This window comes from Fonticula alba, assembly GCF_000388065.1.
Source record: "Fonticula alba strain ATCC 38817 unplaced genomic scaffold supercont2.6, whole genome shotgun sequence".
NCBI lineage: Eukaryota > Rotosphaerida > Fonticulaceae > Fonticula > Fonticula alba.
In genome coordinates, this window is record NW_009242976.1 from 1,410,084 (window position 1) to 1,422,242 (window position 12,159).

Here is a 12,159-nt window from a genome sequence, read left to right on the forward strand (position 1 = left end):
CCCCCGTGCCCCCTCGCGACTCAGACATCCCCTGCGGCTGGGGTGTTCTCAAGACCCAGGCCAATGCCCTGGTCCATGCGTACTGGGAGCAGGGCGTGGTACGACCCGAGGCACCTCGCACGCCGGCACCCCCCCGATAGCCCTTCCTTCCCCCCGGGCCCATTCCGCCCGGTGGCGCCCCTCACCCCGGCGGCCCCTCTAACCCGTCGCCTCGCCCGGCCATCCTCGGCCCGGTCCGCCGCCATCCACAATGCAGCCCGTCAGCGCGGTGCTCATCACGCAAACCATGAACGCCGCGGTGTATGCCGGGCGCACGCGCGGGCTCCGCCGCTCGGGCCACGGCATCCTGTGCCAGCCGCTGGAGCACACCAAGGGCGGCGACCAGCACGGTGGCGGCTCGTCGCCCCTCCCGACCGAGGCCTTCCCCCAGGGGCCCGACCGGATGGCCATGTTCGCCGTGTACAGCGGCCAGTTCACCGACGACGCCATCCAGGGCTGCGGGGAGTTTGTCCTCGGCCTGGGCCGGCCAATTGTCGGCCGCTTTGTCCAGGGCCGTGCCGTGTCCAACAACGGTATGCACAGACACTGGGTCTGTATTTCGCGCGCGCGCACACACACACACACACACACACACACACACACACACACACACATCATACGCCTGGGCCCGCGGGCAGGCCGGGCTTCTTTTCGCCCGGCCGTCCCGCGGACTCCCAGGCCGCCAGCCAGCCAGCCTGACCACCCTCACGCGCCTGTCCCCGGGCACTTGCTGACCTTTCCTGCACCCCGGTCGCCACTCCGATGCCCCGCCCCCCTCGCCGATGCGCAGATCCAAATGCCGCGGCTGCCGAGCAGCGGCAAGCCGTCCAGGCCAGCCAACGGAGCCGCGTCCTGGCGGCCACCGCATCGCGAGCCATCCAGCGCCGGGCCATCCGGGCATCCATGATCGCCGAGGCCGCGGCCGAGCAGCGCGCCGCCCGGGAGGCCGAGCAAAAGGCCAACGAGGAGGCCGCCCGCCGCCAGGCCGCCCAGCCGCACGGCTTCCAGCCGCAGGAATTCCAGGAGTACCTCCAGAACAAGGAGCAGTTCCACCAGTTCCAGCAGCTGCTCCTGCAGCAGCAGCAGCAGCAGCAGCAGCACTTTTTCCCGCAGCCCTACTGGTCTCCCGGGCACCCCACCGGCCTGCCACCGCTGCCGCCCCTGCCGCATGCCACGCAAATGCAGCACTTCCCGGCCCTGCCGCCGGCCCTGCCCCAGGCGCTTGGCCGGCCGCCGGCCGTCGGCCAGCCCGCCGACGACATGGACATCACCATCATGGCCAGCCGGCCGGAGCCGCGGACCCCCAGCCGCCGGCCGCCCTCGGCCAGTGGCGGTGTCGGGGCCGGCGACGCCGACTCCATGAACCTCACGCAGGTGACCAATCTCTATCGCGGCCCCGGGGTCGGTTCCAGCCCGGGGCAGGGGCTCGTCAAGCCGCCCTATGCCTCGCCCCGGCTGGGGGCCCTCGGCTCGAGCGGCGGCGATGCCTCCCCCCGGCTGGGCCCCATGGCCGGCCTGGCGCACGAGCAGCCGGCGGCCCTGGACCAGCAGTGCCCCTATGCCCAGGCCCCTTGGCAGTATGACATGCACGGGGGGCACCCCCACCACCGGTCCCCGCGGCAGTCGCACGCCGGGGCTCCTCAGCATGCCGACCTGCCGGTCTTCCCGCCGACCCCGCCGTCGGCGCAATTGTCGCCGCGCCTCGATGCGCACTTCATGCCGAGCCCCGGCCGGGGGTCCTTCGATCTGAATGGGACGTCGCCCGGGCTGCCGGCCGACCCGCGCTACAGCCCGCACTCGACATCCACCATGGACCTGACCGAGGTGGCCTACACCCGCCGAGGGAGCGCCGACACGGCTGGCGCCGGCCCGAGCCCGGCCGGGCCCGTGAGCTGGTCCATGCTCCGCGGGCAGCACCCGCACCCGGGGCAGCGCCCGCCCGCGCACTCGCCCATGCATTTGCAGCAGCAGCAGCAGCAGCAGCACCACCACCACCACCATCACTACACGCAGCAGGCACCGCCGGAGCCATATGCCGGTGGGGTCCCGGCGTCGCCCCAGCGCCCGGCATCCAGCACCGGCGCCAGCTTCGGCTACTATGTCAATGACACCTCCACGGACGCATGGTCCCCGGCCGGCAGCGGGGGCGCATACACGACGGAGATCTCCCCGAGCTCCAGCGCGCGCGACGGCATGCTCGGCCGCCAGTACACCCGGCGGTGCAGCGACTCGCCGTCGCCGTCGCCGGGGCGGGGCGGCAGCTTCGCGCGGGGGCCCGGCCCGGCGGCCGCCTCGCCGGCCCCGCTGCTCTTGGACAACGACTCGACGCTCATCTTCGACGATGACGAGGACCTCAGCCCGCCCCTGGGGGCCGTGTCGGTGGGGCTTAGCAGCCTTGCCCTGGCGGAGGAGTCGCCCCGGGGCTCGGCCCGGAGCAGCATGGCCGCGGCGGCCCCGTGCATGGGCGGCATCAATGCCGCCCTGCGCGAGTCCTTCGGCATCGACAGCCCGACGCACACGCCCATCACCGGCGGGCTCAAGCGCCTGGCCGGTGGCCTGGCCCCGGGCGCCTGGTCCGAAGACGAGGACCACCCGGATGCCGAGGATGGGGAGGATCTCGATAAGACGGACCTGTTGAACACCTTTTCGGCCGCCGGTCCGGCGGCCCTGCTCGCCGGCGGGGTGTACGCCAAGTCCACCTCCAGCTCCCGGCGGACGCCCTCCCGGCTGTCGATGGCCTGCCGGAATCTGGCCGCGGCCGCCGGCGCCGCCGAGGGCCCGGACCAGGCCCCGCCCCGCGGCCCGCCGCCCGGCCGGGGGGTCTACCAGTTCAACCACTTCACCGGCACGGCCGGCCCCATTTGCGCCCCGAGTCGGCTGTCGGACAGCTTTGCCACCGGCACCACCACCATCGCCACCAATGGCTCCGGCTCCTGAGGGCGTGCTTGCCCGGCCCATCTTCCTGCCCCATGCCCGGCGCATGCATATATATATGTATACACCTCATACCAATGCTCGAGCGCGGTTGGCCCTTGGCCTTCCCGGGGGGAGGGGGGCTCTCTTGTCGGCATGCAGCGGGGAGCGGGGTGCCGAGGGGGCGGCCGGCGCTGCGGCGGAAGGGGCGCCTGCTCGGCCGGATGCTGCCGATGGCGGTGGCGTGCGGCCCTTTGCCGATGCAGGTGGGCGGCCCAGCCCGGCCGGCCTCCCCGGGCGCCAGGCCTGCGCAGGCGGGCACATGCCCCCCCCCCCCCCCCTCCCCGGGTCCCGGCTGGGGCGCTGGGCTCCGGTCAGGGACGCCCCTCTGTTGGTGGCTCGCGCCACTCGTGGGCGAATGGGCATGTGTGTGCTCGGTCTTCGCCGTGTCCGGGGAGGGGGGGGGGGAAGCGCGCGAGACACGCCCGGACGCGCGGGACCTTCTTCTCAACACCCCAAGCGGGCACCATGCAAACGAAGGTTGTCTATTGTTGGGGGGCGTGGGAGGGGGAGGCCCCCCGGCCGGCCTCGGGGGGCGCGAGCATAAAACCCACTCCCAGGGCCTGGGTCAGTGTGTGAAACCAACCATAGCTCAATTGGTAGAGCATCAGACTGTAGCGGTTGCAATTATCTGAGGGTCGCTGGTTCGATTCCGGCTGGTTGGACACTTCCTTTTTCGCGGCGCACCGCCCCTTTTGTCGGGCCCCGCATGTCTGGGGGGGGGCGGCCGGGCGGGGGGCAGGCGGCGGCGGGGGCCGCACAATAAAATAAGCGCAGGGACACCCTGGGGCCCGGCCGGATCTCGCCCCGGCGGAGGGGACGCCGGCGGCCGGGCCGGGGCGCGGGCAGCGCGCGCCGGGGGCCGATCATTCGCCCGGGTCAGGGTGTCCCCCGGACAAGGGCCGGGCCGCGGACGGACCTTCCCCCGCGCCCTGCGCGAAAAAAGGCGGTCCCTCGAGCCCCGCGGCAGAGGGCCGCGCCTGCCCCTCCCCCCCCCCGCCCTGTCCGGTCTTTTGCTTGCCTGGCATTGGCCTGGGCGCGTGCTGCGGCCAGGGCCCCGGCTCACTTCGCCCCGCCCCTGCCCGCCCCCGCTCGGCCGCGGCCGTGGTCCCCGCCCCCCTGGCGATCAGCCGGGGCTGCGGCGCCGCCATCGGAAGGCCCGGCTGCTGGTGGATCCCACGGACCCGGCGCTCGGCGACCGGACCAACTCCCCGTGGCGTGCCCCGTAAAATGTGCTCGGCAGGGGGGGCGCCCGGCTGGGCGGCGGCGGGCTCCCCAGATACAGGACCTCCGGCGAGGGCGCGAAGGACACCGCGCCGGTGGCCGGCGGGCTGCCAGGCGCCTGGCTGGCCTGCTGCCGGGCCAGGGCAACGCGGTGCCGTGCCGCCTGCTCGGTGCGCAGGGTCTCGAAGTAGGCCAGCACGGCGCGCTCCTCCTCGGCCCGGTCGCGGTCGCTCTGCGATGTCCAGCTGGAGTTGTCGTCGTCGTCGTCGTCGTCGTCGTTGTCGTGGCCGCCATTGTGGGCGGCGCGCCCGGGGCGGCCGGCCGGCGGCAGGGAAATGTCCTCCAGCCCGGCGGTCGGGTCCCAGGAGAGATCGGTCCAGGCGGGCGGCGAGCCGGGCGGGCTGCCGCCGGCGGGCGAAGGCACCCCCGGCGACCTGGAGGACCACTGGCCGCCGGCCGACATGGGCAGGGCCTGCACCGGCGACCGGGCCAGCATGGCGTCCAGCGACACGGCATTCCAGCCCGGCTCATTGGCCAGCACCGGCAGCCGCAGGACCACCGGGATCCGGGCCTGGGCGGCTGGGCCGTCGTGCGAGCCGCCGCCGCCGCCGCCGCCGCGGGTGGACAGCCGCGCCTGCAGGCGATCCATGCCGATCAGGGCCAGGGAGTTGTCCTGGCTCACGTCGATCGCGTTCTCCAAGTGGAAGGATACCATCAGCCGGGCCTGGAGGTGGCGGGCCAGGCGGCCAGGCGCCCGGGGACAGGGCCGGGGCCGGGGGAAAGCCGCCAGGTCAGTACGCGAGGCCACGGCGCCTGCTCGCATGCGGGATGCCAGCCGGTCGGCGGCCGAGGGGTGTGTGTTTACGCGAGGCCCCCCCCCCCCCCGCCCCCCAGCCCCGGAAGGAGCGACACCCGGCACGCACCTCGGGCAGGTCGCCCACCGCTCCGCTGGCCATCCAGGAGCCCTGGGAAAAGCCCAGCGCCTCGATGGTGTCCGTGGTGTGGGCCGCCTTGAGGATCCGATGGATTTCGGCGTTCGAGTAGGGCCGGGCCCCATCGGTGGGGACGCCCAGCGCGCCGGACTCCACCGCATGGTGCATGAGGGCCGCCTCGCTGGTGTGGCGGCGCCGTTGCCGGCCGGATAGGGCGGCGCCGGTGGCCGGGCCCGGGCCGGCACCGGGGCCCGCCGCCGCCGCCTCGGGCTGGGGGGCGTCGGCTCCGGCACGCGCGGCCGCCACATTGTCCTGCTCCAGGCGCAGGGGGATCCACCGGGTGAAGGCGTGGTTGCCGGGCTGCTCGGGGGACAGCCGCGCGCCCGGGTGCCGCGTGGCCCCGGCCACCGGCGGCCGGTCACTGGCCATCAGACTGCCCGGGGGGGCCTTCTTGCAGCTGGCCAGGAAGGCCCCGAGCTCGAAGGAGCCGGACCAAATTTGCCGCTGGCGGCTGAAGCGCCCGCGCAGGGCCGCCGCCCGGCTGGGCTTTTGCGGCTGGCGGAAGAGCGCGGCCCCGGACCCGGCCACCTGGCGGCCGGGGACCGGGGCCCCGTCGTCCCCCAGCAGCGGCACCACCTGGGGGCCGACCTTCGGGGCGCCAGGGGCCCGGGCGCCCGGCGGCCCGGGCAGCCCGGACGCCCGGGTGTCCCGCCGGCGCCAGCTACTCAGCGGCCGGTCCTTGACCGTGATGATGATGTCCACCCGCACGGGGTTGGGATCCAGGTGGGTGCCGCCGGCGGCCAGGGTGGCCCGGCGGAGGACATCCAGCGGCAGGGGGATGGCCTCGGGCCAGGTGCCGATGCGCAGCGGCACGGCCGGCTCCTGCCCCTGCAGGCCCATGCTGATGGCCGCCACGCAGGCCGGCGAATTGAGCTCCAGCGTGCGGAGCTCCCCGGTCAGGCGGTCGACCACGGTCGTCTCGATGGCCGCCTGGAAGCCACTGCCGCCGGGGCCGATGAGCCCGGCATCCGGGCCGCCGCCCGGCTGGCCGGGCCCGGGCATGGCCCGGGAGAAGGGGTCCCCCGCGATCAGGCCCCGGGACATGGCACTCCCGGGCCCGGTGCCGGCGCGGGCGCTTTGGTAGATGTCGCGCGATGCGGCGAACACCATGCGGTCGCGGTTCGACGCGTCCAGCCGCACCGGCGCCAGCGGCGGGGCCATGACCGGCGCGCACCGGGCCACCGCGCCCTGGGCATCCTTGTCCATGTCGTATCGCCGTGGCACGTGCAGGTGCCAGGACCGCTTCAGGGACGACCGCGCATGGCGGAGCCGGGGCCCATTCAGGGCGGCCAGGGTGGTGGCCCCGCCCCCGGCGCCGGCCGGGACCGATGGCCCGGGCCCGGCCGCGGCCGACATGCCCGCCCCGGCGCCGGTGGGGCTGCCGGCCAGGGGACCGGCCGCCCCGGGCGTGGCAGACCGGGCCGACCGGGCCGACGCCCGGCCATGGGGCCCGGGCCCGCCGCTGGCCGGGCCCCGGAACAGCGGCGACAGGTCCTTCGGCGGCGGCGGCAGCTGGGCCCCCGGGCAATTCGAGTCGAAGACCGTCGTCGGGCAGGACCCCTCCTCGGCGCGGCCGCCGGTGCCCCCCTCCAGGGCGCTCAGCCGGATGCCGGTCGAGGTGTCGATCAGGGCCAGCCGCACGCGGGCCGTGCGGTGCACCAGCACCCCCCCGATGTAGAGCTCCATGCGCCCGGTGCGCACGAGCTTTGGCCGCCGCGCGACCAGGTGCCCGGCGTCCGTGCGCACGGTCTCGCGCTCCGGCAGCAGCAGCCACCCGCCGAGCATGTTCACCCCATCGGTGAGGACTACGCGGCCCGCCACCGTCCCGCGGCCCCGGCGACCGCCCGGATGCCAAGGTGTCGACCGCGAGCGATGCGAAAGCATGGGCGCAAGGCAAAGGTGTGAGCATGGGTCCCCTCTTGGGGAGAGATTGCGCCAGATGCCGCGCGGCGGGGCCTCCCGCGGCCCGCCCTCGCCCCCCGCCCCCCTCCTCCCGGGGTACCTCTGCCGGCCGGCCGGCCGGGCTCCTGCCTGGCCGGGTGCCAGGCGGCGCGGTGGCCAGGCGCCGGGCAGGGCGGCCGGCACGCACCCGAGCCCGGGCAAGCAGCAGCCCGACCGAGCAAGCAAGCAAGCAGGGGGGGGGGGGGGAGGGCCACGCCGGGCGGCAGACCGCCGCGCAGCCCCGCGCGGGGCCGAGGCGCAACTGGCCCCCCTCATCACCGGGCCTGGCCGGCGTCACCGGGGCCCCGGCCCAGCAGCGAGGAGGACGACAGCAGACCGGACCGCGAGGTCGAGGCCACCGAGGGGGCTCTCGAGGCCGAGGACCCGGCCGAGGACCCGGCCGAGGACGATGCCGACGAGGACGAGAGCCGGCGTCGGAAGCTGGCCGCCCAGCGCCGGGCTCGGCTGGCGGCCGGCCGGCCCCCGGCGACCACCTCCTCCTGCCACAGGGCGGCCGACAGGGCGGGCGGCGACCCTGGGCCGCGGCTGGGCGCCACCTCGGGCCGGGGCGGCTCGGGCGCCGGGTCCGCGGGCCGGCCGCCGGCCGCCTGGACCGGGGCCCCGGGTGCCGATGCCCGCGGCCGGGGGGACGCACCTTTCTCCGTGTACCCCGGGCGGGCAATCATGCAGGGCCCATCGGGCGGGATGTATACCGAGCGATTTTCGAAGATCCCCGCCGGGGAGATGGTCGTCGTGACGGCGGTCACGGCCTGGCCGTCCGGGCCGAAGATGGGCCGGCCGCCGGTGGGCCGGCAGCCCGGCGGCTGCATGGCGTCCGGCCCGGGCCCCGGGCCATCGACCGGGCCGGTCTCCGGCGCGGCGGCCCCCAGCTCCGGGTTCAGGGTGGAGATCTCGGCGAAGGCCGCCTCGTCGGTGGGGATGCGGACCTCGTGCCGGGCCGAGGCGGCTTGCCCGGTGGCCGACCCCGGCGGCCAGGCGGTGCTCTCCTCGCCGATGAAGTCGTTGACGTGGTTGAAGCGCCCGAGGGCGGTGCGTGTGCCGAGGGTGGTGGCCACCAGCACCGCGTCCGTGGCGATGTCCTCCGGCACGTGGCTCGGCGCCGCGGTCCAGGTATTCCCGTCCAGCTGGCCGGTGAGGAACACCGCCTCCGGGGGGGGCGTGCGCATGGGCGGGCGAATCGGCCGGATGGCCACATTCCGCCGCTCCCCCAGGGAGGGGCCCCCGCCGGGGGTCTGGCCGGCCGGCATCGGCCCGGGCCAGATGGCCCGCGCCTCGGGCATCAGCGTCGATTGGCCGGCCGCCACGGGCCGCCGGGGGACGCCCGGGCCCGGCATCAGTGCCACCGTGGGCGAAGGCGAGGCGGCCGAAGAGGAGGACCCCGAGGAGGCGGCGCCCGAGGAGGCGGCGGCCACCGGCAGCGGGGGCGAGCTTGCGGCGCTGCTCGGCACAGATGACACGATGGCCGGGTGGGCGACCGGCGCCGGGGCCGGGCCTCCGGCCGGTCGACCGATGGCGGCCGCCCCGGCCGGCGGGCTGGCCGGCGGGCTGGGCGAGGGGGTGGGCGGCAGGCCGGCGGTCTGCCTCCAGGGCGTGGGGCCGGCATCGGCCTTCCTGGCCGGGGCGTCGATGAAAATGACGTCGGCCGATTCGACGGCCGGCAGCGAGCCTGCCGCGGCCCCGGGCCGGCTCACGGCCACGGTCCACTCGCGGGCCGCACGCCGGCCCAGCAGCGGCGACAGCTCCGGCCCCGGCGCCGGGGCAAGATGTCGCATCGGCGAGTCTGCCTCGGCAGCGGCCCCCGGCGGCCCGCCGGCCCCGGCGCGAACGGTCCACACCTCCGTGCCGGCCGGCGACCCTGGCGGGGGGGATTCCCGGACCAGGTGGACGCTGGCGCTGCCGGCGGCCCAGTCGCCGGCAGGGGGCGGTGCGGCCGCGGCCCCGGGAAGCAGCGTCCCGCCTGGCGATGCGACGGACTGGCGCCACTCCTCGCGCAGCGGCGAGGGGCCCGGCCCGGGGCTCCTGCCGGGGGGCTCCGGCTCGAGCTCCGAATCCGAGGCATCCGTGATCACAACCACATCGGCGTGGGTGGTGGCGGCCACCGGCGGCGGCGACAGCTTGGCCACCAGGACCGGGCTGTCGGCCGGCTGGACCGTGGACTTGGTGACGGTCACCACCGGCACCGGGGCCGGGGCCGGGGCCGGGGCCGGGCTCGGGCCGGCGGCCGAGCTGTGCAGGTCCAGCTGGCTGAAGGAAGCGTCCGGCAGCAGGGTCCCGCCCGGGGTGACTGCCGGGGGGAACCGGTGGCGCAGGAGGGTCATCGGGCTGGGCTGTGCCGCCGCTGCCATGCTGGCGGTGGTGGTGGTGGCGGCCGTGGCCGTGGGCGCTGCCCCCGACGAGGCGGCCGACCTGTCGGCCACACCTCGGCCGGGCGGGGTCGGCGGGTCCACTTGGATGCGAACGCGCGGCACCGGCGAAGGGGCGGCTCCGGCCACCGGCGACCCGGCCGGGGTGCGCTTGACCACCGAAGCAGGGGCCTTGCCGGGGGAGGCGCGCACCCGTGGCGGTGGTGACGGCGCCGGCGATCCGACGGTCACCCCGTCGGCTTCGTCCCAGGTGCTCCCGACGATGCACTCCGGATGCAGGTCCTTGTCGCGCAGGGTCGAGGCCACCAGGTCATCGCAGGGGTGTCCCAGACGGCTGACCACCGTGGGCACAGCCACCGGCCCATCGGCGCCCCGGGCCCGGGCGATGTTCCGGTTCGATGTCACCGTCAGGCGGATCTCCCCGCGCGGGACGCCCTCCAGACGGAACCAGCAGTTGTAGATCGGATCGTACTATTGCCCCCGGGCATGGAAGAGTGGCGGCGGCGGCGGCGGCGGCGGCGGTCGGGCAGGATATGCCCAGGGAGGCGGTGGGTCAGCGGTCCGGAAAGGCCCGGGCGTCAGTGATCACGCAGGGGTGGCAGGGGGAATGGGGACTTGGCAGCGCGCGCAGGAGCGGCACATTGCGCAGGCAGGCAGGCAGGCAGGCAGGCAGGCAGGCAGACAGCGGACGGCGCAGGGCGAAGGGCGGGCGCACGATTCGCGACAAGTCCAAGCGCAGGACCCCGAGGCGATCACTTCGCCGGCGGCTGAGCCCCGCATGGCGCACGGTGATCTCGAGCGTGGCCTCCAGGCCGGCCATCATGTTATCGGTGTCGGCGCCACTTGACAGGTCGCCGGTGGCCGCGGCCAGGACGCCGGCCTGCTCCCGGGCCAGGCTGTCCAGGTAGCCGGCCTGCCGGCGGGTGATCGGGAAGTTGAAGGTCTGCTCCCAGACCGGATTGAGGGTTTTCTCGGCGACATTCGTCCGCCGGTCCACGTCGATGCGGGGCAGGCGCTTGCCCGCCTCGTCGACCGCCAGCCCGCCGGTGGTCAAGTGCAGATGGACATACGGATCGGCCAGGCCGGAGGAATCGGCCGCGGTCAAGTGCCGCGCCGAGTGCACCGTAACTTGGATGACATCGATGTCTGCAGGTCCGCCCGTGTGCGGCGGCCGGGGGCGCCGGTTCCATCGAGCGAGCGCCCACACGCACGCATACATACATGCAAGCAGCGTCAGTAAGGGGATGTCATGCTGCCCTGCCGATCCCACCTGCGGAGGGTCTCCATGTGGCGCGGGGGGGAGGGGCGAGGGGGGCAGACCGAGGCGGCCCCCAGCCTCATTGGGGCTTGGCGGCGAAAGGCTTGCCGCCACCACAACGGCTGCGGCAACCCCGACCAAGGGGGAGGGGGGGCGCTGTCGAAAAGGCGCACCGTTTGATGAAGCCTCCAGGACTTTGGAAATGTGCCGCCGCTGGCGACCGGCCGCCGGGAACCGGTCGCTGAGCCCGCGCCGGGGGGATCCCACGAAGTCCGTCACCTGCTGGTTGACCCTGCGCCCGGTGCTGCTCTGGGTCCGGCCGAGGGAGGCCGGCCGGACGGTGGCCATGGGGTCCACGCCGGGGCCCTGGACGGCGGAATAGCCGGCTGCCGTGCCACGTGCGGCCGCGGCCTCCGACCGCAAGACCGGCTTTTCCGCACCCACCCCATTGGATCCTGTGGCATGAGGGGGTGGGGGGGAGGGCGGGGGGGGGAAACAAATGTGCCGGTGGCGCATGAGATACCCAATGGCGGACACGTGCCCCGAGAGGGCGAGCGAGGCAGGGTGAGCAGAGAGGGGCAGCAAACAGAGAGGGGAGAAAGGGAGAAGGAACAGCGGCAGGGGAGAAAAGAAGAGAGAGTCGGAAGAGAACAGGACCAAAAGAAGGAAGGACCAGAGGGCGAAAAGGAAACAGGGCAAATGGAGGGAAGGGAGAAAGGAGACGGGCAGGGACGAAAGAGTGCGCCGGGCGACGCCACGAGGCCAATGCCAGGCGAGGGTAGGAGCACGGGCAGGATGCCAAGAGGGGGGATGGGGCGCCGAGCGAGGGAGCATGATCGACACCCGATGACGACGGCAGAGAGGGAGAGGGTGAGATTGAGCCTGCAAGTGGTGGGGGCGGCGCAGCCGGGCGCCGAATGGCAGAGCCATACCCACGCCCAGGCGCAGACCCCGAGAAGAAGGGGCAGGGGGCTTCTCGCATGTTGGCCAAAGGGCAAGGTCATGGTCATGGGGTGAGGGGGGGGGGGGGAAGAACCCGGCGTACCGGCAGCCCGGATCAAGGACATCATCCCCAGCGGCTGGAAGCGAAGAACCAACACCAGGCGCGGGATGACCGTGTTGGCCCCCTGGCGGCCCTCCATCCAGGCGCTGTTGACCAGGGCCGGCGCCAAGCGCAGGGGCCGGGTGGTGGACCCGAGAATGGACTGCCGCGCGGCCAGCGACCCGTCATCCGGGGGATGGCCATCGCGCACCACCGGCGCGGGCAGGCCGGCCGCCATGGGGTCACCTCCGCCGGGCCCGACGATGCCGGTGGCATTCTCGTTCATGGCCCGGAGGGTGGCACACC

The 12,159-nt window shown here is 74.7% G+C and overlaps 3 protein-coding genes and 1 non-coding gene across 4 annotated transcripts in view; 2 read left to right on the forward strand and 2 right to left on the reverse strand.

Moving 5' to 3' along the window:
• Window positions 1-3,058, forward strand: part of H696_03976 (hypothetical protein) — a gene marked incomplete at its 5' end in the record, with an annotated part of 6,073 nt that extends 3,015 nt beyond the window's left edge. The window contains 3 exons of the mRNA XM_009497845.1: window positions 25-98; window positions 257-572; window positions 830-3,058. Coding sequence (XP_009496120.1) covers window positions 25-98; window positions 257-572; window positions 830-2,976 — 2,537 coding nt within the window. The 3' untranslated portion in view covers window positions 2,977-3,058. The remainder of the gene's footprint in view (window positions 1-24; window positions 99-256; window positions 573-829) is intronic.
• A 535-nt stretch (window positions 3,059-3,593) lies between these two features.
• On the forward strand, window positions 3,594-3,677 carry H696_03977. Its single transcript has one exon. It is a non-coding gene; the product is annotated as a tRNA-Tyr (tRNA).
• Window positions 3,678-4,138: 461 nt separating this feature from the next.
• On the reverse strand, window positions 4,139-7,112 carry H696_03978 (hypothetical protein; the record flags this gene model as incomplete). The annotated part of the gene is made up of 2 exons (XM_009497846.1): window positions 4,139-4,960; window positions 5,160-7,112. 2 exons carry the CDS (start codon window positions 7,110-7,112, stop codon window positions 4,139-4,141), a joined length of 2,775 nt encoding a protein of 924 aa, XP_009496121.1.
• Window positions 7,113-7,383: 271 nt separating this feature from the next.
• H696_03979 (hypothetical protein) overlaps window positions 7,384-12,159 on the reverse strand; it is a gene marked incomplete at its 5' end in the record, with an annotated part of 8,922 nt that continues 4,146 nt past the window's right edge. Inside the window, 4 exons of the mRNA XM_009497847.1 lie at window positions 7,384-10,024; window positions 10,269-10,699; window positions 10,985-11,266; window positions 11,857-12,130. Of these exons, the coding sequence (XP_009496122.1) occupies window positions 7,445-10,024; window positions 10,269-10,699; window positions 10,985-11,266; window positions 11,857-12,130 (3,567 nt within the window). The 3' untranslated portion in view covers window positions 7,384-7,444. The remainder of the gene's footprint in view (window positions 10,025-10,268; window positions 10,700-10,984; window positions 11,267-11,856; window positions 12,131-12,159) is intronic.